This window comes from Phytophthora ramorum (genome assembly GCF_020800215.1).
Source record: "Phytophthora ramorum isolate Pr-102 chromosome Unknown Phyram_PR-102_s0005, whole genome shotgun sequence".
Taxonomy (NCBI): Eukaryota; Oomycota; class Peronosporomycetes; order Peronosporales; family Peronosporaceae; genus Phytophthora; species Phytophthora ramorum.
Window position 1 is genome coordinate 1,401,612 of NW_027150651.1, and position 23,420 is coordinate 1,425,031.

General features: G+C 52.9%; 11 protein-coding genes across 11 annotated transcripts; 5 read left to right on the forward strand and 6 right to left on the reverse strand.

Moving 5' to 3' along the window:
• Positions 1-58: 58 nt before the first annotated feature.
• Positions 59-1,554, reverse strand: KRP23_6143 (tRNA (adenine(37)-N6)-methyltransferase; the record flags this gene model as incomplete). Its single annotated transcript, XM_067891300.1, has 7 exons — positions 59-407; positions 485-548; positions 606-798; positions 864-1,063; positions 1,126-1,222; positions 1,296-1,370; positions 1,444-1,554. The coding sequence occupies 7 exons, from the start codon at positions 1,552-1,554 to the stop codon at positions 59-61; spliced, it is 1,089 nt and encodes a 362-aa protein (XP_067745669.1).
• Positions 1,555-1,687: 133 nt separating this feature from the next.
• KRP23_6144 (uncharacterized protein) lies at positions 1,688-2,038 on the forward strand (the record flags this gene model as incomplete). The annotated part of the gene is made up of 2 exons (XM_067891301.1): positions 1,688-1,741; positions 1,808-2,038. 2 exons carry the CDS (start codon positions 1,688-1,690, stop codon positions 2,036-2,038), a joined length of 285 nt encoding a protein of 94 aa, XP_067745670.1.
• A 139-nt stretch (positions 2,039-2,177) lies between these two features.
• KRP23_6145 (uncharacterized protein) lies at positions 2,178-2,656 on the reverse strand (the record flags this gene model as incomplete). Its single annotated transcript, XM_067891302.1, has 2 exons — positions 2,178-2,510; positions 2,582-2,656. 2 exons carry the CDS (start codon positions 2,654-2,656, stop codon positions 2,178-2,180), a joined length of 408 nt encoding a protein of 135 aa, XP_067745671.1.
• Positions 2,657-4,281: 1,625 nt separating this feature from the next.
• On the forward strand, positions 4,282-6,012 carry KRP23_6146 (Histidinol-phosphate aminotransferase; the record flags this gene model as incomplete). Its single annotated transcript, XM_067891303.1, has 7 exons — positions 4,282-4,489; positions 4,558-4,690; positions 4,762-5,035; positions 5,120-5,230; positions 5,307-5,597; positions 5,684-5,770; positions 5,845-6,012. The coding sequence occupies 7 exons, from the start codon at positions 4,282-4,284 to the stop codon at positions 6,010-6,012; spliced, it is 1,272 nt and encodes a 423-aa protein (XP_067745672.1).
• A 251-nt stretch (positions 6,013-6,263) lies between these two features.
• On the reverse strand, positions 6,264-7,549 carry KRP23_6147 (Tobamovirus multiplication protein 3; the record flags this gene model as incomplete). The annotated part of the gene is made up of 5 exons (XM_067891304.1): positions 6,264-6,630; positions 6,722-6,824; positions 6,903-6,963; positions 7,029-7,276; positions 7,342-7,549. 5 exons carry the CDS (start codon positions 7,547-7,549, stop codon positions 6,264-6,266), a joined length of 987 nt encoding a protein of 328 aa, XP_067745673.1.
• A 102-nt stretch (positions 7,550-7,651) lies between these two features.
• Positions 7,652-10,197, forward strand: KRP23_6148 (uncharacterized protein; the record flags this gene model as incomplete). Its single annotated transcript, XM_067891305.1, has 7 exons — positions 7,652-7,759; positions 7,824-8,033; positions 8,108-8,431; positions 8,504-8,685; positions 8,755-9,196; positions 9,269-9,595; positions 9,667-10,197. The coding sequence occupies 7 exons, from the start codon at positions 7,652-7,654 to the stop codon at positions 10,195-10,197; spliced, it is 2,124 nt and encodes a 707-aa protein (XP_067745674.1).
• A 767-nt stretch (positions 10,198-10,964) lies between these two features.
• On the forward strand, positions 10,965-13,044 carry KRP23_6149 (Growth hormone-regulated TBC protein 1; the record flags this gene model as incomplete). Its single annotated transcript, XM_067891306.1, has 2 exons — positions 10,965-10,975; positions 11,076-13,044. 2 exons carry the CDS (start codon positions 10,965-10,967, stop codon positions 13,042-13,044), a joined length of 1,980 nt encoding a protein of 659 aa, XP_067745675.1.
• A 360-nt stretch (positions 13,045-13,404) lies between these two features.
• Positions 13,405-14,583, reverse strand: KRP23_6150 (Flap endonuclease 1; the record flags this gene model as incomplete). The annotated part of the gene is made up of 1 exon (XM_067891307.1): positions 13,405-14,583. One exon carries the CDS (start codon positions 14,581-14,583, stop codon positions 13,405-13,407), a length of 1,179 nt encoding a protein of 392 aa, XP_067745676.1.
• A 226-nt stretch (positions 14,584-14,809) lies between these two features.
• Positions 14,810-16,294, forward strand: KRP23_6151 (Betaine aldehyde dehydrogenase, chloroplastic; the record flags this gene model as incomplete). Its single annotated transcript, XM_067891309.1, has 1 exon — positions 14,810-16,294. One exon carries the CDS (start codon positions 14,810-14,812, stop codon positions 16,292-16,294), a length of 1,485 nt encoding a protein of 494 aa, XP_067745677.1.
• A 110-nt stretch (positions 16,295-16,404) lies between these two features.
• On the reverse strand, positions 16,405-21,563 carry KRP23_6152 (Formin-like protein 20; the record flags this gene model as incomplete). The annotated part of the gene is made up of 11 exons (XM_067891310.1): positions 16,405-16,907; positions 16,967-17,921; positions 17,995-18,060; positions 18,122-18,331; positions 18,434-18,947; positions 19,040-19,278; positions 19,332-20,064; positions 20,134-20,230; positions 20,324-20,501; positions 20,576-20,779; positions 20,841-21,563. The coding sequence occupies 11 exons, from the start codon at positions 21,561-21,563 to the stop codon at positions 16,405-16,407; spliced, it is 4,422 nt and encodes a 1,473-aa protein (XP_067745678.1).
• A 160-nt stretch (positions 21,564-21,723) lies between these two features.
• On the reverse strand, positions 21,724-23,133 carry KRP23_6153 (Lysosomal acid phosphatase; the record flags this gene model as incomplete). Its single annotated transcript, XM_067891311.1, has 1 exon — positions 21,724-23,133. The coding sequence occupies one exon, from the start codon at positions 23,131-23,133 to the stop codon at positions 21,724-21,726; it is 1,410 nt and encodes a 469-aa protein (XP_067745679.1).
• Between the last annotated feature and the right edge of the window lie 287 nt (positions 23,134-23,420).

Genomic DNA, 23,420 nt, shown 5'->3' on the forward strand with positions numbered 1-23,420 from the left:
CTGGTGAAATGCGTTTGGAGAGGGTGGGCAAGTTGAAGTTGCCTTTGGATTGACGGCCTTATCTATCTGCGGTTTGGCCTTGTTCTTGCAACACAGAGGCAGTTGCCGTGACTTCCTCAATGGCAGAAATCTGGATGTGCGCGGTATCTATCACGCTGTCGTCGTACACTGGGGAGGACGGTTGAGGCAGCAGGGCAAAGCAGTATTGCACGCGAGCATTGTCCACGATCTGGTAGTTCACGTAGTCTGGGGACGTCCACCGACGGGTCTGGTATTTGCTTCGAACATCTACCTGCAAAACTTCTTCGACGGCAGCCACGAAAGTCTCAGGGGCCCCACGGTAGTGCACGGACTTCTCAGATAGTTTGTGGATCGTCGAAATCAGGGTACGTGATTCCCATTCGATCCTGAAGGAAGCACCATTATCGTTAGGGAAATTTGGGAGCAGATGCAAGGGTGATAATGATTGTCCTTTTGCACGTACTCAATAGGTGGCTGTGGACTGGAAACCCATCCTGCTGCCAGTGCGTCGGGGAGACTATCGTACGCTGGAAAAACGTGAGTAAAAGTTGTCAGCATGACGCCATTCGAATGCAAGTGGGTACCTGAAATGTAGGGCTTAATATCCAGAACTGGGGTCTCGTCCAATAGATCGACTCCTGAGAGGTACACCGTACGCTTTCGCATGTCAACGCGCTCGATTTTCGCCAGCGTGATACCAATCGGGTTTGGACGGTGTGGTGACCGAGTGCAAAAGATGCCAACACGTTCTTTGAGCATCGGGGGAGAGATCTTGGCCTGATGCGAATAAATCCAGTCAATAGACGCGTTCACAACAATTATCTCAAGCAGCCAAAACTTACCCGGAACGTATGGCGGTGACTATCCGATCGTAAACCCTGGTGGGCACGAGTGTTTTTGCCGTTCGTATTTTGATGAAACACAAACACAATCCAAACATGACTAAAGTTCTCAAGCCCGACCAGCGTATCTGGCGAGATACTCCGTTGGAAGGTAATCTTCGCTCTCGTCGAAGGTGCAAGTGATCCTTGACGAGGCGTGCCTACAACCAACACCCCGTCAACTACATATTCTGCATATTCTAGTGGGTGTTTTGCGCATTACCTAGACACACTTTGAAGCACGAGTGAACAGTCCCAACTGGCTGTACGAAGCAGCCTTTGCTGGTGTCCAGTTTCTCTTCCATCACACGGCGCAATTCCTGGCCGGCAATCGCACACAACCCCGTCATAATTTCCAGCAATCCAACCGATGTACCAGCGCAACCCTCCAACCTTCTCAGCAGCCACGCGGCCGCGCCGCTCATCAATGCGCGCTTTCTCTTTCTTGGCTGCATCACTTTCCAGCTCCTGAGCATCAAAAAAGGCAACAAGTTGGTACGTGGCCGTGTATTGACTGCACGCCATACATTTTGCAGCTTACCTGAATTTTATGTAGTTGCTCGCTAGCACCAGGCGACTGTCGCCACCAGAGCCATAGCAGCGCCGTCGTCTGCAGCGCCAGCGCCAGCCGCAGACTGAAAGGCGACGTCATTATTGCTGGCCGCAAGCAATTCGCATGAACGGCGGTCATTGGACACTATTCAAAACTTCATGATTGGCTAAAAAGATGGATCGCGACCCTTTGGGATTTGGCTCACTACTGAAGTGGTGACAAGATCGCAAATATGCGCAAGAACTCGGGGAATCGCTCTATGTCTGCCGCCCTGCAGCACCGTAAGGTGCGTCTTAGTGTCAATTTAGGCAATCTGTGCAAATGCGGTTGCTGACTGCCGAGTGCTGTGCAGATGTCGGGCTCCTTTGAGAGATCCCAGGCGGAGAAGCGCCACTCGAACGTGGTCAACGGCCGCAATCCGGTCATGGATCATCGCTCGCAGGCCGCCGCTGTCATGAGCGACCTGGATGGTAACCAAACCATGGGGCTGCTACCGTCGCTGGGCGTCGGTGTCGCTGTCGCTGGCTCCATGTTTGTCGTGAGCTACGCCGCTGTGCTGTCGGCCATGGCCGAAGCGGCCTGAGAGACGTCGTGCTGGTCGGACAGCAAACAAAAGAGGAGAAAAAGAGAAAATGTATCTGTCCGTCGATTGATTTACGTTAATACCTACCAACACGAAAATGCAGTGCTCTGCTGCAACAATTCGTGAGCGTTTACACGCTTTAGTCGTTCTTCTTGAGCTTGGCCTTGGATTTGGACAGCTTGTCGGAGGCAATGTGATCACGCACGAGGTCAAGCGATGCTAGCTGTACGTACGTGCAGCAAACTCCGGTGGCTGCTGCGATCATGAGCAGCCACTCGAGCGACTTCCGTTCCAGGCCGTGGAGGGTGTGCAACAGCAGCATCAGGCATAGTGCTGCAGGGACAAAGCGGAAGATCCACGACACTGCACGGGCAAAGAACAATGCCGCGATGGATCCTAGCGCATAGCCGACGAGTGTCGGGTATACGCCCCCACCCTCGTACGAAAGCTCTATGATTTTACGCAATGAGACCTGTCGAAAGGGCACAATGTCAGAATCACTCAAGTTCATCCTGCTATTCACCCAGATTTACAGCAACTCACATGCTCCACGATGTATTTGACTCCTAGTTGTGCCGCTCGCGCAGCTTCGTCCATGGTCAACTCCATCGTCGCCATTCTTCTTCGCTGTTGCTACCACTGGAAAACTGTTTGTTGGGGCACAGGGGGTCACACGTCGGAGAAGTCGTTTTGTTTTCTGTTTCAGCGGTACCAACAGTCGAAAGGGAAGATAGTATCATATTGTGTGCCCGTGAACCCCGTACATCATCACAAAATTCATTATAAATGTTGATTGGCGGTGACTTGACAACGCTGAAGCTTCACGTTGCTTTACCCCTACTGATCGATGGCTGCAGCTGCAAAGAGGAGCAGTGCCATGAAAGAGGAAACGGCCGACAACTGAGAAGCACTGCTACTGGTTGGTGCAGGCGTTGTGCTACCCGAAGCTGAAGAATCGGTGGATGGAGCAGTTGTGTCTTCAATGGTCAAGTCTTTGGTTGGAGTCGGTGTAGGCGCCGTCGTCACATCAGCGTCAACATCGCTCGCTGCAGACTCGGTGCTGTCGCTCCCACCAACGCTTGTCACGCTGCCATCAATTGAGCCGGACGTAGACACATTGAGGCCTTGATCTTCGCTCCTTGCGGTGGAACTACCGTTAGTGCTACTATCGGTTGAGCTGGCGGTGCTTGCGACCACAAAGCTCTCGCTGCTACTTGAGCCTGAAGGAAGGTTTGCACTCGATCCTCCACTGTCACTGTCACTGTCACTGTCACTTGCGCTGGCACTGGCACTCGTATCACCAGTGCAATCGGCGCTTTTCGCTGCGTAAACTACTGCGTAGTTGGAGCTGTCGAAGTAGCAGTCTGGAGAATTTGCGGCCATGTACGCCAACCAGGTCGCACACGCCGGCAATGGGCACAAGCGACTCGTGTCGAGGGTGGTGATGTCACCGTTTGCTGCTCGGTAGCACGACTTGGCAGGATCCGTATTCTGCTCGTGGAGCTTGTTGGCGAGTTGCTTTTCATCCTGCGTGCAGAATCGCGTATTGACAGCAGCACTTTCAGTTACAACGAGCGAGGCGGTGACGATGATGGCCCAGATTGATCGCATGACTGGGCGTTGGTATCGAGCTTGGACGATGGACGAAGACAGGTAGTTGATCGAGCTGGGTCAGATCGAAGAATGAGCTAAGTCAGTATTAGGTACTTCGAGCAGCTTCACGTAGCGTCTCGGAAAGACGCTCTTTCAAAGTTCTGCGAGAGCTTGTAGTTGGTTGGCAGTGCCAACTTGGCACATACGCAACACACGTTAATCTCTAGAAAAACTCACCGAAAGCGAGTCAACCCCCACCACGTCTTTGATCCGACCATTTCGTATAGAGTGTTGGCATCGGACGACCAACTCGTGAGCAACGCCGCTTACTGGGCCCTACGTGAATCGTACCACAAGTCCAAACCGAATTCTTCCCTACACGTTTGAGTCTCATTTTTCTAAGGGCAAACATGAAACGCCGGAGTTCAAGTGCTCTTCCTCGCTCATATCATGCATCATACAGGTAGCTCTCGCCGCCACCAACCTCCATGCGATGTACCAGTATGCATGGTGCTCCACGCCACGTGAAGTTTCCGCTGGTGCATACATTTTCTCACTTGGCAAATGTATAGACCGGCCATCTAACAACGCGTTTGCCAAAACACCAATTCCAGTGGAGGCACAACTCGAACAGCCCTCACATCGACAGAATGGACAAGCAGAGCGCCATCGCGCTGGGGGTGACCGCCGGACTGGGCGTCGGATACCTGCTGGGCAAGGCGCAACCCGCGACTCTGCGCTCGGCCAGCGCCAAGAAGGCGGAGGAGGCCAAGCACCTGGACGAGGTGGAGCGCCTCATCCGCCCCAACATCCTGGCGCTCACGCCCTACCGCTGCGCCCGCGACGACTACGACGAAGGTAGCAGACTGTGCTGTGTCTTACATGTAATGGAGGTAATGGTTATACTGACGCTACGTGTGTGGTAGGAATTCTGCTGGATGCCAACGAGAACAGTCTAGGCCCGCCGCTGCAAGGCCACGAGCAGCTGCAAGCCATGGAGCTGGAGCGCTACCCGTGCCCGTATCAGCCCGAGCTCAAGAAGTCCATCACTGACTTCAGGTCAGTAGGATGACACTTTGGCGTGTAGTGCTTGCGTCACTTACTGCCTGCCATTCTTGTTGTGACTATAGAAACCAGTCGTCTACCGAGAAGATCGGCCAGGTGAACACGTTCCTGGGCGTCGGAAGTGATGAAGCTATTGACCTGATCATCCGTGTGGCTTGTACGCCTCGTGTGGACAACATCCTGATCACGCCGCCAACGTACGGAATGTACAGCGTATGCGCCAACATCCACGATGTGGACATTATCTCGGTGCCTCTGCAGATTGAGGCACCTGCGGACAATCTCAAGGGACTGAAGCCGAACCTTCCGCTGCCGTCTTTCCACATCGACCCGCGGGAGGTGCGGCATTGACTTGCGAAGCAAATGGTGGCTGCTTGGCCGCTAACACCGCTCTAACGGATCTGTTGCTCATTTCTGCTGCAGATTTTGGATGCCGCTACTGCCTCCACGAAAGTGATCTTTTTGTGTAGCCCTGGAAATCCCACGGCGAATGTTCTGCGCCTGAAGGATGTCGAGGCCGTTCTGAACTCGGAGGTTGGTCATTTTTCGTTTGTTGGTGCTGTGGCAGTGATGAAGTTAAGTTCTAACGCTTTGCTTGTGCGTTCTACAGGAGTACAAGGGTTTTGTCGTGGTCGATGAAGCCTACATCGACTTTGCTGACACGCCCAGCTTGTGCACGCTCGTGAACAAGCACAAGCGGTTGATTGTGCTTCAGACGCTCTCGAAGGGCTTCGGTCTTGCCGGCATTCGCCTGGGTATTGCTTTCGGTGACCCTAAGCTTATCCAAGTGCTCAACAACGTAAAGGCGCCGTACAACATCAGCAAGCTGACATCCGACGTTGCACGCAAGGCTTTCTCGAACCTGGACGAGTTGCGCAAGAACGTGAGTCTTATCAAAGAGGTATGTGATCGTTGCCACTTTTTGCAATTGCTTTGCCGGAGACCTACGAGTGATCGTTCATGTATTTATCCGTGCTTGCGTTGCAGGAGAAACACCGAGTGATTAAAGAGCTTCAGAAGCTGTCTTTTGTGCGCTGCATCTACTCTTCGGATTCCAACTTCGTGCTTTTTGAGGTACGCGTGACTTTGTCCTCTCCTCTGTTCGTGTGCTAATATCGCACTGCGTTTTTTTATTTTCTCTTGACCAGATCCCGCACGCACTGACTGTCTACCGGCAAATGGCTGGTCGTGGCGTAGTAATTCGTTACCGCGGCAACCAGCACTTGCTCACCAATTGCCTTCGTGCGACGATCGGATCTCGCGAAGAGAATGACCGTATGCTCGAGCTGCTTGTGGAAGTGTCGGGTGAGCAGTAATTCAAATGGTGATTGGACCCATACCTGAGTGCTAGTTCGTGGTATCATTCGAAATTCAAACCACCATCCAAGCACGTGCCACATATTTTGTGCCGCAAACTACTTGCCTCGGTCATTTTGCGGTTGGAAGTTCACTTTCAGTTGAATTTTCTTATGTTCTGAATAATGCTGCAGCCTGCAGCTATAGCAAGCTACCGAAACCCGTGAAACAGAACTTGGTGGCGTTCGTGGCATTATCAAAACTTCGCGAATTACCCCCGAAGCAAACTCTTTCTCAACGGATCAACTCCGTCGGATGCGCTATCGGCGCCCATGCCCTTGCCAAAGAAGAGTCTGCCACCTCGAATGGGGCTTGAGGTCGCAGAGAGGCCTCCAGTCCTTCGACGAGGAGGAAGTCGGCGGTTGAAGTACAAAACTGACAGTGCCGGCACAATTTCAAGGAGGGCATAGTACACCACGACCACAAGCCACGTGGTGCGATCATGTAGCTGCTTCTTCTCCGTTGACAGGACAATCTGTAATCCGCAGCGCGTCATAAAGCAGGACGTGCCGACTGATGTCATAATCACGAGCTCCTTCAGCTTTCTCGAGCGGATTCCAAGTTCAACTGGCACTGATCTGGGTGTTACCAACACATCGCAAGTAATACCGCATAATCGTTGGTCAGTTGATGCAAGCCTTCTACTTACTGCAACGCATAAAATCTTACCGCAATTCAATGTAGGCCTTTCGCCCAAAGTAGATAAAGCCTGTGGCGATAATCAGGAACAGCTCCATGTTCAAAATTGCTTGCGTCCTGGTAAAGAATGCACCTACACGAACCCACAGCATGCGAACAATCGTCAGAAACTGGCACGAGACAAGCTACACCAGCACAACCCAGTACGTACGCTCGTTACGCCAGACCGATGCGTAGAAGACCCAAAAGAGTCCTTGGATGAGCACCACGATCTGTATGTACAACATCAACTCGTCAGTGTCCCCATCACTCCCCTCCAGCCAATGTGTGTACACACCGCGATGAACCATCGGATCGCAGGCTTGACGACGTCCGTGAGTGTCGACAGTCTATCCACTGCGTTGTAGTAAACCTCGGCCCAGAACTGCACCAGCAGCGCGTAGATGGCAAAGAATGCCAGAATCGGCATTTGATCCAAGATGTAGAACAGATCTCGCTCGCCCGTCGAACACTTGGACTCGTTCACCTTCCCAGACAACACGTCGCACCAATCTAGCCCCACCAACACCAAGAAGACCGAGCGCACTGCAGCAAAAACACATATTAATACCCCTCTTACTATAAACTAATAACACTTCCGAGTGTCGTACCAAGCGTGGCGAAGAACATGAGCAAGTGGATCATCTTCTGAACGGTCCAGGGGCGATAGCGACAGCAATTGCGCACCAACTGGACGCCCGCCGCGCCTCCCACAAGCGCGTACACGATTCCGTCAACAAGGAAAGCAGCCCCCACGCCCAGTTCTTCGTCCCTTGACCCGCTGCCATTGCCACTGGCGTCTGTGAGCTGCGACTCCATCAGGTTCCTGCTTCAATAGAGAAACTCAGAATGTCACTATCGATCGCACGAATCCCCGTGTTAGTGACTAATTTCCCTTTTGGACCATTTTCAATTGCAAAAATGGCGGGCTCCGATGCACCAAGCGCGGAGGACGTGTGGCAGCTCTGGAGCCTCGCGTGTGTGTTGGCGCAGAGGCAGTTGACGACACAGCTGGCGCAGTGTCTGGAAGTGCGCGGCCGGAGTAATAATGCGACCAAAACGGACGCTAACTGCTGCTTTTGTTGCTCTGCAGCCACTTTGTGCAGTTGATTACAGCTCTCGCAGCGCCGGAGAGCAAGAAATTTTAGCGCAAGCGAACGTTATGCTCGCTGAGATCTGCGTCGTGGCCTGCAGCAACGGTAAACAGGCGGACAATCTGGATCTGTGGACTCGCCGGGTTATCCAGACGGAGAAGAGTATCTACGCCGTCGATGCTGCCATCGCACGAGGAGTTTTTTGCAGTGTAAGTGTTGAGTGTGGGCTGTGGTGTATGATGAAGGATTTTGATAGAACTTATTCTTGTGGTACGTTGTGTAGCATGTGAGCAAGTTGCGGTTGTTGAAGGCCAAGTTTCTCCTGCAGCAACAGTTGAAGGCCGAACGCACGGCCAAGAACCGGAGGATGCTGGAAATTTTGTGTGAAGGACTACGAACCTGCGCAGAAACTGAGGGCGAGAATGCTGAGGTTATTGCCGAGTTCCGCGAGTATTTTGGCGTCAAGTTGAAGGCGTGTTTGGTGAAGATGCACGCTGCAACAGTAAAGGCGAAACATGTTCAGGACAACAGCGGCATCAACAGTTTTGCGGAAAACCTAAAGTATCTGCGAACTACACTGCCCGATTATATTGACAACAGCTTTTTGGTATGTTTTTGGTGATGATCGAGGTTGTTGAACAGCGTTACTAGTATACTGACTGTAGTTGTGCTATCACAGCTGTGGTTAGTGGAGGTGACTTGCCAGACAGCGATATCATCTTTTCAGCCTGGCAGTACTGCAGAAATGCATCAGTTGGTCGACTTTGGCCAGGAGTTCTTTGATAAAGTGTCTGTGGAGCAATCAGTGTCGCCGGAATTCCGCTTGCATCATCTAATCATCTCTGGATTCTACTACCTAAGGTAAGGAATCCTGACAGGAGTTGTGAACGCGAAATTCTTACAGAACTTCATTATGATTTTGCTCAACAGGACAGGCAAAAGCGGAAAAGTGATGCCTTTGCTGGAGGAGATAAACTTGTTAGTTCAAGGGACATGGAACGACAGCGATCAAAAACCCGTGCGCGTTGTCAGGGAGACGTATCTGGATACGATTCGGGACTTGATGCGGGTTAACGTCGTTGCATGCTCCGATCCTAAGGAAGCGCTAGATCTGGCAATGAAAGCTATCCTCGCAGCTCAAGGCAACTTGCAGATATACGCCCAGTACCCGGCAGTGCAGCTTATGCTGATAGCAACGTTGTTCGACTTGCTGTACGTTTATTGCCGGTTACTGGGATTGCAGTGTCGATACGCGGACATGGGGGACAGTCTCGTGCAAATGACTACGTTATTCGCGACGCACAAGGTTCATCTCCAGCGTACCATATTTTACCGTTTCTTTCTTGCGCGTTGCCACACGCTGATTGCAAAGGTAACGTGGAAATCTTCAACAAATATGCTGAGCTATCTTCACTCACCTGTCACTATTTTCCTATGCATGTAGTATGCCACAGCAATTGGGAATATAAAACATGCCCGTGCGCATTTAAACTTCGTGGTGGATAAGCTGCTTCCTGCCCCCACCGTTGAAGAAGCATCGTATCCCGATGCGTATTTAGCCGTGTGGGTCGACGTGCTCGAAGTAGCGACATATTGCTGCGGAGTCGCTGCGACACAATCGTTTTCAGCGAGCGGTAACCTTTCGACGGACGTACAGATTAAGCAGATCTACCCGAGCCGAGTGCTGCTACAATGGGTAACGCGCGTGTTGACCATGGATGGCTTACGGCACCACATTTATAAGTGCTGCAGCACAGAGTTACGGGCAAAGGTACGTGAGCAGAATCGAGTCTTCGTTGCTCTTCCCACGAAGCGCCACACTAACTATCTCATTTGTTTTAGTATGATCTCGCGTTGGTGAAGTGGATGTGGGCGACGGATGCTCTATCAAGCAGGGGGACAGAGGAAGGCAGGTGCACTGCTGCTCAGAGCCCACGCGTAACTCAGAATGCTGAGCTGGAGGAACTGCGTCCGAAGTCGTTTACGCTCCTGCATGAGGCCCTTCAGCGCATCAACGCAAGTGGATCCTGCTGCGAGACCACATCCGAGATCATGGTGCTGCTCGGCCCGCAGCTCGCTTCCTTTGGCAAGTCAGAGCAAGGCGAGGAGATGCTGAGGAATGCCATCCGCTCCACGCTGCACAGTAAGAATGTGCTCCTGCAGATGCGGCTGCTGGCAAACATTTTCGATCTCTACTCTAGTAAGAGGCTGGCCCAGGCGCAAGCGACTGCAGCGGCCAAGTACAATAAGAAGCTGGGAGTGCTGCAGCGCCGGATAGCGGCCGCTCAAGCCGAAGCAGACACAACCGCGGCGCTCATGGAATGGTCTGCCGGCAACAGCAGCACGAAGGCGTCGACGCCCTCACGTGGATAACTCAAGTGGAGATTCACGTGCAACGTGGCCGGTAGACCGACGTGGTGATTGGTATCCTGATGCATCGAGTTGCTCACTATATTAACCTCAATGACACACGGCGATCTTTTTCTTGATCTTGCGCCCCCCGTTCGGAGCCTTTTCCCCAGTCGCCGCGGTATTTGTCACGGACTCGCTTCAGCTACATCACAGACGCGCCACCGCGCCAGCCGTATGCTTGACTGCCTGCGCCATGGGCACGCCCTGCGCCTTCATAGCGCCCGCACACGAAGATCCCGCCGCCTCAGCCTGCAGACACCGCAGTTAGCTGCCACCATCGCCCTGACCAAACGCAAATCGCACGCTCCTCACCATGAAGCGCAGCTCATTTTGGAAGGACACCGTGAAGTTGCCCACCAGCATGTCCGCCACGCGCTGCAGCGCCCGCAGCACTTCGTCCTTCATCGTGACAATAATGTCAAGTTGACCAAACAGTTGCAGTCCACAGTAAAAACTGTACGATTTGCTATCGCATTTAATCGAATCCATACAGATACAAAGTGGGGTGAGCGTAAAATATGATATCCTTTTGAACTCGACCAGCCAGCCATCTGTCTCTGCCATTTTGGTCTGGATCGTCTGCCCAGCTAGCACCCCGACCAGACGCAAGGACTGCTTGAAGAAGCCGTCTGCTCGCCTTGGCACAAGCCGTGGCACAACGCCATTCTCCCCTTTGTTCTCGCACGCAGTCTTTCATTCCTCCTAACTCCCATCGTACCCCCCTCTCCATGCGCCACCAGTACGTCGACCAACACCTTGCTTTTTGTATACCTCTCCGACCCTTATTTATAGTCGAGCACGCCGTTCCGGTGTGTCTGTCGTGCGATGGTGATGGATAGGAAGCGACTGTGCGTGGAGGTGGTGGGCGCCCGGAACCTCGAGAGCTCGCAGTCCGTGGATGCCTACTGCGTCGTGACTCTCTGCGACGTCAAGCCCCGGAAGCGCCACGGATCGGTGCGTCTCGCGGCGTCGCCCAGTTTCAGGTCCCCTACGGTCGCGGCGTCCAACTGCCCCACGTGGTCTTATGCGGCCGAGTTCGTGGTGCCCGCGCGCCCCGCGAGCGTGAGACTGAGGGTGCAGATCTTCAGCGAGAAGAACTTCTTCTTCGACATGTTCCCGTCCAGCAGCTCCAGCAGCTTGTCCGACGAGGACGACGTTGCCCGCAGGACGGATCAAGCAGCATCAGAGCAGGAGAGGAAGGTTGGACTTGGAGCTGCCAAGCCGAATATTGTCGTGACTGGAGGCAAAGGCATCCATGACAGTGACAGTGACGATGTCGTTACGCTCTCTGAAGAGGAAGATGAGGAGGACGAGTTTAGTGGAGAAGAGGATGTGTGGCCGGTGATTGAGGAGCACTCGCTTGTTGCTGCTGAAAGCATCGAGGACGAGATGCTGGGCTTCGTGGAAATTAACTCGAGCTTATTGAGCAAGCCGGCGCGGGTCGTGACAGACTCGTGGTACAGTCTTGGTGGCACGCGATCGGGGGAAGTGCGCATTCGCACGATTTGGTACGAGCGAGCGAAGAGGGCGCTCACGGCACAAGATCGTGAAACACTGTTTAATGAACACCTTCGTCGCTCTGTAGCAAAGTCCATGAGTGATTTTTACGGGTTCACTATCCCGGAATCAGCCAGAGAGGACTGGGTGCACTTGCGCAGTTATCAGGACTGCCGAGAGGAGCGACGCGTGGAGGACTGGACCAGGTTGTATGGTACCCAGTTTCCAGAACGCCTACGGCGCTGCTCATATAAAGAGAAGGATACGGAGGAGAAAGCTCTTCTTGTTGAGCTGGCTCGGGCTGGAATTCCGCGTCACTTGCGAGAACGTGCGTATATGAACCTTTCCGGTGCAAGTGAAAAGCAATCGAACGCCGGGCCAAACTATTATGCAGGTCTCGTGAGAGAAGCGGATTCTACGGAGACAGAGACGTTCCGTCAGATTGAGCTTGATATTGATCGCACATTCGGACACTCGGGAACGGCGATATGCTCCCAGTCAGGTCGTGACCAACTGCGTCGCATTCTTCGAGCCTACTCTCTTCGCAACCCGTCGGTGGGCTATTGCCAAGGACTGAATTTCATTGTGGCCTTTTTGATGTTAATGGCCGATGAGGAAGCTGTTTTCTGGTTGTTGAGCGTCTTCTGCGAAGATCTGTACCCGGGTTACTACTCTCCAGACATGGTCGATATTCAGCGGGATATGTTGGTGCTAAAGTGGTTGATCGCTGACGAATTACCCCGGCTTGATGAATTCACGTCGGAGGTGGGGCTTCCGTTAGAGCTGCTTGGGTCTCAATGGCTGCTGTGCTTGTTCACGACCACCTTTCCCAGCGAGACGGTGTTCCGAATTTTTGACTGCATCTTCATCGAAGGCTCCTCTTTTGTCTTTCCAGTCATCATGACGCACTTACGCCGCCTTGAGCCAACGTTATTGGGCCTGGATGAATTTCACGGTGTGCTGTCTTCCATCAAGGATGCAGAAAATGCATGCATTGATGGCGATCTGTTCATGGCGGCCGTTTGCAAGGAAGCCGCTAATATCTCGGCCACCCGTATCCAATTGCTTCGTGAGGAGCACTGCGGGTCTGTGCGCAGTGAAATGGAGCGGGCAGAACGCGCCCGTGCTTTCAACCAGCAGCTTGCCGTCGTCTACCAGATTCCTGCGTTTTCTAACTACGCAGCGGGTCTTCTTCGCTTTTTTCACGACGAAGCGGAAGTATCGTCGCGGTCAGATGTGGCTTTCGTGTTGACGATGCTCTGCCATGGCCTCGTGTGGCTAGCAGAGCACTCCAAGCGTTGGCAGCGCTGAAAAGGGTGTGCAGGCCAAAAACTGTTTTCGTCGAGGTGTACTCGTGGTGGTGGGGCCTCTGCTTGTACTGTATAAGCCGTGCCGATATCTATTTAATTTCCGAAAGTAGGAGTGATGAGCGGGGCTGTGCGGTAGTGCAGCCCCAGATTATGTATAAGGCAAGGTGTAGTACGTAGTACACTCGAATGAAAGGCATGAATGCTGTACACTTGTATCGTTGCTTGCGCATACGCTAATCATGCAAACTGCGTTCTTCGTAAATTCTAGTGCTCATGATCAAGTAAGTACCTATTCACTTCAGCGCGTGGTTGTCTGTTCTTCTTCCTAATAGTACTGTGAACCCGCGCTTTGACTCCTCCTTTATTTCTTGCCCTTCTTGACGGCGGCAGTCTTCTTGCCGCCCTTTGCGGCCGAGGCAGCCGCCTTACGCTTCTTGGCGCTACCTCCAGTGCTCGGCAGCACCGTGAAGAAGCTGTCGAGTCGCTTCTGCGATTGAGTGCTCTTGGACTTTTTCAGCCGGGTAATAGCTGAGAGCACGCGGTCCTCCTGGAAGCCGTGCTTCTTGACGAGGAAGTCCAGCAGCTCGGTCTCCTGCGGCTCCTTCCACTTGATCTCCGCCTCCTTGGCGTTGACGACCTCGGGTTGGATGAACATATCACGGGCGTTCTTGTAAATGGGATTTTCTCCCAGCCACTCGTCAGGAATGACGACACCCTTGCTCTTGTTCTTCTGCAGCGCCGCAACAAAGTTCTCAATGGTCTTGTGCTCCTTAATACCAGCATAAGCCTTCTTGGGGCCTACACCACGGATCGAGTCGCAGTAGTCACAGCCACACAAGATGCACAAGTCCACGAACTGCTCATGCGTCAACTCCATCTCCTCCAAAGCGCGCTGCAGTCGGATCTCCAGGATCGGGATCTTTTTGGCCGGCGACACCGTCAGTCGGCGGTACAGCACCGGCACGCCAAACGTCAGCGCGTCCATATCTTCCGTGCCAGCAGCGTACACCCGCCCGCCTTTCGCGAGCTCCGCACAGGACGCTTCAGCTTCGCACGGGGCCGTGATGTGCGGCACCCCCATGAGTTTCAACAGTTCCTTGCAGTCCTCATTGTGCTGGGGGGTGGCACGCACTAGTCGCTTGTTGAAGCGGTCAATGTCCTCGGTGTTCCCCTTCTCTGTAGCCTCCTCCAGCGCTTTCTGCGCCTCCTGGCGGCGGTCGCTGCGTTTGGCCAGCTCGCCGCTCTTCATGACGGGCGGCTTGCCGTCGAACACGTAAACGGGTTTGAGTCCGTTCTCCATCATGCGGATGGTGCGGCTAAACATGCCCTGTAGGTGCGACGTTACTTCTCCGTCCGCGTTGGTCAGCGCTTGCGAGGGGCCGCCACCGTCGGCCGAGCGAATGGCGATCAGGAACTGGTACAATGCCATACTGGCGTCGATGGCAACAGCATGGCCTGCCAGTGCCGACATCTTCTCCACCTCCTTGATGCAAGACGGAGCCTCCTCTTGCAGCAGCTTCATCAGACCCTTAATTCCCATGCTGGCGGAGTTGATGCTGAAGCAAGTTGGCTGGTCGTCCAAAAATAAATTTTGGCGCGAAAGACGACAAATCATAAGGTCATTTGGTGATATTTGCACGACAGAACATAAAGCCATTATGTGATATTTACAATCAAGCCGAAACTAACGCCCACCAACAATTTTTCTCGGGTCGCGATCTTGAAGAGTTTCATTTCCGATTCGCCTTCTTCCCATCCGCGCAAGCATGAGCGACCCAATCCCGGACCTCAAGGAACTCTTCATCGACGGCAAGTGGGCGGCGCCCGTCAGTAAGAAGTACATGGACGTGCTGAACCCCACCAACGAACAAGTGATCCAGCAGGTGGCCGCCGCCTCGGCCGCAGACGTGGATCTGGCCGTGCAGGCAGCCAAGCGAGCGTTCGAGACGTGGAGCACCACCACGGGCGCTGAGCGTGCCGTGTACCTGCGGAAGATGGGGGAGCTGGTGTCCAAGCGCATCGACGCACTGAGCCGCCTCGAGACGCTGGACAACGGCAAGCCGCTGGCCGAGTCCGTGTGGGACATGGAGGACGTCTCCGGCTGCTTCGACTACTATGCCAAGGCGGCCGAGGCCCTCGACGCTCGCCAATACGAGAAGGTGGACCTGCCTATGGAGGACTTTCTGGGGGCTCTTCGCTACGAGCCTGTGGGCGTCGTGGCCGCCATCATCCCGTGGAACTACCCTGCGCTGATGGCCCTGTGGAAGCTGGCCCCGGCCCTTGCGGCAGGTTGTACAGTAGTACTGAAGCCGTCTGAGTTGACGCCATTGACGGCTCTGCAATTGGGTCAAATTGCTGCGGACGTGGGCTTGCCCGCGGGTGTGCTGAATGTGCTGAATGGTTTGGGACCCGAGACTGGGGGGCCTTTGGTCTCACACCCAGACGTACACAAGGTGGCCTTCACGGGCAGTGTGCCGACCGGACGCCACATCATGACTGAAGCTGCCAAGGACATCAAGAAGATCTCGCTGGAGTTGGGTGGCAAGTCTCCCGCCATCGTGTTCGACAAAGTCAACATGGAGCGCACAGTCGAGTGGGTCATGTTTGGCTGCTTTTGGACCAATGGCCAGATCTGCAGCTCGACGTCGCGTTTGCTTGTGCACGAGGACATCGCTGACGAGTTCATCGAGCTGCTTGTCAAGGAGACGAAGAAGCTCGTTTTAGGTGACCCATTGGATAGCAAGGTGCAGATGGGCCCGCTCGTGTCCAAGGTCCAGCAGGAGAAGGTGCTGGGGTACATCCAGAGCGCGAAGGACGAGGGCGCAACGCTGGCTCAAGGAACGCTGCCTAGCGGAAGCAAGGGGTACTTCGTGCCGCCCACGGTTGTCACCAAGGTCACCAAGAACATGCGCGTGTGGAAGGAGGAGATTTTTGGTCCTGTGCTTTCCGTGATGACGTTCAAGACCGAGGAAGAGGCGATCGCTCTCTCGAACGACTCGGAATTTGGCCTTGCTGCTGCTGTGTTCACGTCAGATGACACGCAGCTCAAGCGGGTGACGAAGGCGCTGCGTGCGGGCATTGTGTGGAACAACTGCTCACAGCCGTGCTTCGTGGAACTACCGTGGGGTGGTGTCAAGAAGAGCGGTATTGGTCGCGAACTCGGACCGTTTGGCCTCAACACCTACCTCGAGCCCAAGCAGATCTGCACCTACGTCGCGGACAAGCCGTTTGCGTGGTATCTCAAGGCGTAAGACGGTATCTACGATGCAGCAAACCATTACGCAGTGTTTGGCGGGCAAAAACACTCTACATCCCTTTAGCTTTTGTCTCAAACTTCTGCTAATGAAATCAATCTCTCCACCTAATAGTTTCGTTTTACGTGGCTCGCAGGCACAAACGCGATCGCTGTGCACACGCGCTCACCACCATAAACATCGGGGTCCGACGCAAGCAAGCCGACGGAAAGCACAGTCGCGGGGCTTTGAGGCTTTCCCCGAATGGATTGCACATGACCGCATCCAAATGGAGTGACGACAGGATCACCGATGGAAAAGCCACGATTAAGCAATTCGCGACGCAATCGATCTCGGTTCGATGACGTCTCCATGGACAAGTCCTCCACACGAATTTTACCATAGCCGAAAGAAAAGCGTACATCGCAGAAGCCCACGTCGTAGCAAGTCTCACGAATGATACCGACACCCCATTGACGGCTGCGAACCAGGCTACCAACAGACAAAATTGACGAGGGTGCCAGATACGCCTCTCTGCTCCAAGGAAACTTCACTTCGATCCGCTTGTCGGTAACTCGGAGAGCCGTAATCACCCCAGAACCGAATTTGGTTGCAACAATGCTCCCGACATCTACAGTAATACACGGTTAGTAAACCTATTCAGCAAATTGTGGCTGCAAGTGAACGTACGCGCGTGCGGAAGAAGCGCGTTCGCTTCACTGGCGAAGCTGAGTCCCCTCCGGAACAACAGTGTCTTCGCAACTTTAACATCCAGCAAGAACCTGTTGAGTAGACCAAACACGTACTCGGACGACGACGCAGTAGGATCTTCCGCTAGGTATCGTGCCGTTCCTTCCCAGACAGAATGCATAATTTCGAGTTCCATCTCGACGTCTTCAAACACCGCCTTGATATTCAGAAGTCGCTCCCTCATGGCGGATATGAATTTGCTGTCTATCTTGTAGTCACGCGACTCAAAATCCTTGTTCTTTGCTTTGGTATCGTTCGCACTGCTAGCAGCCTGCACCTCCGGTTTTAGTTTGCGAGGCCGCTGTCTAATGGCAGCTAGAAGTGCTGCTTGTGAACCACCGCCTGGAGAGGATTGCCCGTTTTGCTCGCCGCTACCACCTTTATATCGCCCACGCCGTTGCTGGATAGATGTCAGCAGAGCAGAGCGACTACCCGTTGAATCATCGGTTGAGCTTGATGCCGATTGTTCACGCTGTCTGATAGCAGAAAGGAGCGAAGCCCTCGCGCCCGTTGCTTGATCCGTCACAACTTGTACTCTTCGCGGTTGATTTTGAATGGCCCTCAGGATACTCGCATGAGGACTACTCATCACTTGGGAAGCACGGTCAACACTGTCCTCTCCTTTGCTGTTTATCACACCCGCCCGTTTACAGACTGGTACCGGGTGATGCCGCTGAAGTTTCTGCTCTTCAAATTGACACTTTCGAAGAGCCTCAGTTTTGTTGAATCGTTTCAGATCCTCTATCATGTCTTCCTTGATCTCCTGCTCCAGTTTGGCGATTTCGTGCTGCATTGCACGCGCTTGAGAGTCACAAATCATATTCGAGAATCGTTTCGCCTCGCCGAGAGTACTGATATCGTTAATGAACAGCAGCACGTCACCTTCACCTCGATCCTGTGTCAACAACCACCACAACCGCGTTACTATCGTGGCATTGACCATGGTATCGGTCCGCAAAGCAACTCACATGAATAAGCTTGATGATGAACTGCAGCAGCGTCATGCTTTGATCGATTGCCTTGGTCTCTGACAGCTTGGGAGTTGACCTTCGTTAGCCATTCATGTTAATCCAGCATCAGCATGAGTGGGCGTACCTTCAACAGAGATGCTAGAGTTATTCCCTGTGCGGCTTCGAGCTCCGTACCAGTATTCAAGAGGTTTCCGATAGCCAAAACTAATTCGAAGCACCGGGCAAGCCGTTCACTTCGCAAAACTTCGTAACAGGCTTGGGTGATAACCTTTATACGAGTACGCAACTCTTTTTGTTGGTGCTCAAATTGTGAGACAAACAGCATAACATTGATCTACATGTACATTCCCAAAAGCAAAGACATTCCGTTTAGTACTCGACCCCATGTGCCACTCAGCAGAGCATTAGTTTCTAACTAGCATTCTGTTGATGTCACCTTTTCAGTCACCCGAGAAATCTCACACATTTCCACCAAGAACTTTTCAGAAGGTTCAAGTCGTGAACGAGAGCCTCTAAAATCGGTGTAGCGCTTCACTTCCACGTTGTTTGGCGAAATATCTTGGAGATTTGTCAAGCGATCGACTGTGAGAAACTCAAAGTCGCAATTCTTTAAAGCTTTCAAGATAGACTCGGCTCCACCGACTGCCTTGAATTGACTCAGCCCAATTGAAATGTTGTTTGATCTTCGTGAATCCAAAGCTGAGAACTTGGTCTTTTTTGCTGCCTTTTCCTTGGGTTGTGTAGGCGACACAACTGCTGGGTTACCGAAAAGATATTCCAGCTCCGAAAAATCCTGCGGCGACAGTGTGATCGGAGCAGTCTTTCGTCTTGCTGTCACACGAGCCCAGATAGTTTCGTTGGCTTTCTTTGTTTCGAGACTAGTCCAGTACACTTTGCGAAATGTGCTATCCCGGCGATTCAGCCCGCGACTACCTGAGCGCTCTCTTTTACTGCCAGCGCAATCAAGTACAATACGTTAGTTACGCAATCAAAGTTAGCACAACACGCAACATTTATACAGAGTTCAAGCGCATGAACACACCTTGGTGTAGCGAGATGGCTCGAAATATTGATACCATCAGGACCAGCAACAAAAATGACAATCTTTTCAGGTGGCATCTCATCTTGGGTCATTTTTTTAGCCACACCGCTCGATGGAACACCAAAACCAAGCATTTTGAAGTACTTTTCCATTGCCGGATCGTGACGAAGAGCAGTATACTCAGGGCGCTCACCACCATCTTCAGTACCATTTCCCTTCATGCTAGCAATGCGTTTCCGCTTTATGAATTGTTAGATATGTTATGTGCATCGTACAAGAGCCAGCTACTTACCTCTTTCTTCTTCTCGCTGATGAAGCATCCATCGCATACTTTCAGTTGAGGGCCCTTACTGTTAACTTGAGCATAGTGACGAGAACACTGGATGCAGATGACCTTCTTGCAACATGGACACTCATGCTGTCGACTGAAAAAGGAAAATGGGCTCAGGCACTGGTCACAAGCTTCGACACCATCTTCGGCGGATAACAGACCACCGACGAAATATGACACGGGCTTCATGAGAAGCGACGAGCGAAGACCCATAATACCGTCGTCTTTGTCTTCGCTAGCATCCACCGCTCGACCGCCGTCGTGCATTCGTTGTAATGTAACTTCATTCTCTTCTTTTTGATGCAATGATGTCATGTAGGTAGCGCAACGCTCACTTCCAGCCCTTGATGCATGATTCCACGTGATCGACTGAGCCATCTCTAAACAGCCTTCCCAGGCTGCTATATACGCTGGAGTATCGATAGACATGGATCGAATCTGAACTTGCTTCGAGCGTACCATGGAGTATGAGTTGTCCAGTTTCACTGTCAGTCCGTCTACAAGATGGGACTTGAGCCGTATAATCAACTCTACCCATTCATCTGTGGCTGATAAACGTAGAGGCTTCGTCAAATCTTGATCTTCACCAGTAGTTATGGAAAATGATATATCCTGCGTTTCAATTCGTAGCTGCGTTAGCAAGACCGTGGTGTTCCCAGTACGAGGCAGTGAAAGCAATTCAATCGATGAGCGGCTACGTAGCATACATTGCAGTTGCACACTAGTAAGTTAAAGAAACGAAATACAGCGGAAAAGGACGTACCCGACAGTGATGTCTTGAAATGGTTCCCCGTGAAGAATGTACCGAGGCACAGTACAATTTTCAAGGTGCTTAATTCGATCAGGATCCCCTCCCAGGCCTTTCACCACACAGCTATCACCGTCAGTGCCATCTTGAAATGATATTTCATTACCAAGAAGTGGGGCCCCCGGAGCACACTGTTTCAAGTTACGTGGAAACTCCTCTCTCTCCTCTCCACCACACTCGTCAGGAGGGTACGCGGCAAGCAGAAATTTGACACCGTTCAGCGCACTGAGGAAAGAAGCGATCCTTTGAGCGTCTTCATACTTGTACAGAAGAGCTCTCGGTTCATAGTACTTCTCGACTACCACTCTTCGCTTGGTTAAATTCTGTACGAGCACAATATGGTTAATTGTGAGGTGCTTGCCTACAAGATTAGGCAGTAGGCGTCTGCAATACATACCTCAAAAGCGCGCTGGAGAATCCCCTTATTCAGAGCTAGCAAAAGAAAGGAACGCGAGTGGTTCCATCCTAGGTGCTGCAAATTGGGTGGAGCGTCTCCAGCTTGCACTTCAGCCACGATGCCCATATCGTCACGTAGAACGTGCTGCGTCTCCAATAGGAACTCATAATATGGCGCTTCTGGCCAAACATCCAGAAATTCCTCCTACATTTTCAGCAGAACACGTCAGCTACTTGCAAATTTTCCATCAAACCATTCGTTTTACCTTGATTCCGTTGCACAAAACAGCTTCCAACGCCAAGACAAGCGGCCGAACAGCTCCCTCATGCAAGGGACTATCGGGTTTCGCAATGAAAATCGAGACGATATCCATCACCGCCTGCTCGAAATGTGCCGTCACGCATTCATTCTCCACTTTCTTCTCCTCGTCTGTCATTGCACGTTCACGCGCCAATGTCTTGGCCAAATGAGGTAGTGGTAGCCCAGCCGCTACCTTCCTCGCTCGTCTCTGCGAACGCGACTGCGACTCCTGCACTGCCAACTCCGCAGCTGCAACCACATGCTTCGACGTCACGAAGAACCGATATTGCACCTGCTTGTGTCGCACCAAAGAGTACGAGTTGTCCCACCGCAGCGCGTAGACGCTGCCTTCTTTGACATCGTTGAATCTGCCCTCCATCGTCGGTTCCTGCTCATCAAACTGCAGCGAATGCAACCGTTCCATTGCATTCACGTTCGGATCAACCGTATCATCCTCTGCAGCCTTAAACCGACCGAAGTCTTGCACTACCGCGCCATCTTCGAGCAGTTGGAAGCCCACGTCGAATTCCTGAAGTGTGAACTGCCACACCAAGCACTCGTGCGGGTCATCGTCCTGCTCCCCAACAGAAGAGATTGGTATTGAAATGTTTGCTACACTCCCGCGTCTCACATCCAACGCGACCCACGGCGCCGTCTGCAGGAGGAAGGACGCGGCCGTCGGAGGCATCTCTTCTCTATATCGCCGTCGCGAAAGAATTGCTGATAGTCTGCGACGTGTGCGAACCTGAGTATTATCCAATGAAATGATGGAACCGAATGGAAATAGGTTTTCTATTGTGTATTTTATCCAATAAGCATTTCGCTGCGGCAGATTGAAAAGTATTTGCTCACAGCGACTGGTATTCGCGGCGAGTCATGTAGCGCTGGTACGTGATGGCACCCACTGCGCCAAGCGCGATCAATCCACCAGCCGTCAGGATGGACCACAAACTGCCCACGCTCTCCGTTTGCTGCATGGTTTCCTTGGGCTCGACGATCGTCGCGCCATTCACCACCACGTTCATGGACTTGGTGGACTTCACGGCCGGGACGTTCACCGGGTGGTAGTCGCAAATGTCCTGCCATGGACCCGTGGACTGGATGTGATTCTCGATGAGGGCTGCAAAGTCGTTTAGCGGGCAGTTGACTGCGCAGTTGTCGAGCTTGACTGCCGTGCGGGGGCTGAATGGCGACCACACGTAGAGCTGCACGAAGTGCTCGCTGCCAGTGCGGTACAGCTCGAAGAACAGCGTCGATGCCGGGTGCAGAGACGTCGAGCCATTGTACTTCGGCTGGCCTTCGAAGTTGAACTTCATGCCCATCATAAATCCTAGGCCGTGCATGAGCTCCCGGTGGCCGTGGTAGGACAGGTACTTGGGGCTCTCAGGGTTCCGGTTCGGCGTTGCACCCTCACGCAAGTTCCGCACCAGTAGTTGCGGAAATCCTCCGATCGCTACGGTGATTTGAGTGGGTGTGGAGTAGAGACGCTCAATCAAATGCTGGAACGCTAGCTCTGAAACGTCCTTCACCAACTCGGGGGTGAGTCCTGGCGTCGGGTCGAGACCTTCGTCCTGGTCAAACAGGAACATGTCGTTCACATCCTTGATGGCCGTGACAGGATCCACACCGGTGAAAAACGCATGCCCACAGACGTCACCAAGTGCTTCGAGCGTCTTCTTGTGCTGTGCAATTGCCTCCGCCGCCCGCCCCTTACCGTAGACCTTGTTGTTCGCGGACATGACAGGCCAGCAAGGTCCATTAGCGGTGAAATCGTGTTCGTTCTCGAATAGCTGCATGTACACGGGGATAGGCTGTCTCGGGTAGCCATCGGGGCCCGTACCCTCCGGATACAACCCGTAGCCCATCGAGACAGCACTTTGGCCGCACCGATTAGCAGCGTCGGCGCGAAAGTATCCCTCGAAGTTTGGGTCGTCCTCCGGCCCATTAAACGTCGGAGAGAGGAAGCCCTTCTCGTTCACGTACACTTGACGAATGTGGTCTCCAACCTTCTCCATTTGTTCCATGCCATGCTCTGTGAGTTGCTCGAGCGGCACCGAGTACGATTGCACATTGGGCAGGTTGTTCGGGCAGTGGGCCTTGACCGTCGGGTTCGGGGCGCGGCTGCCGTGTCGAGACAGCGAGATCAACATCACGAGCTCCGAGTCGGTGGCCGCATTCGTATTGGACTCAACTGCAGCCCTACAGGACTTGATCAACGCCAACGAGGCAATGGCAGCAAGGATGGCAGGAATCCGCATCTTGAGTAACGGTTCTGCAGCGTAGTGGAGTCTCGACGATCTGCTTGGTGGCAGCCTCGCGAATTCGGGAATGAGCTTATCGCAACGCCCGAACGCAGGGAAAAAGAACCCTGGAAACCCCCAGATGCAACGGACGAGTTGCTCAGTCCCAGTAGTCAATCACTGCAACCGCCAGAGCGAAAGTAGACATGGCTACATTTGTATCGTGACCTTTCACGTTTTAATTCCGCCAATCATGTGCCTCCAAAATCAACAAATCGGCACCAGTGGAGCTCTTAGCAATTGAC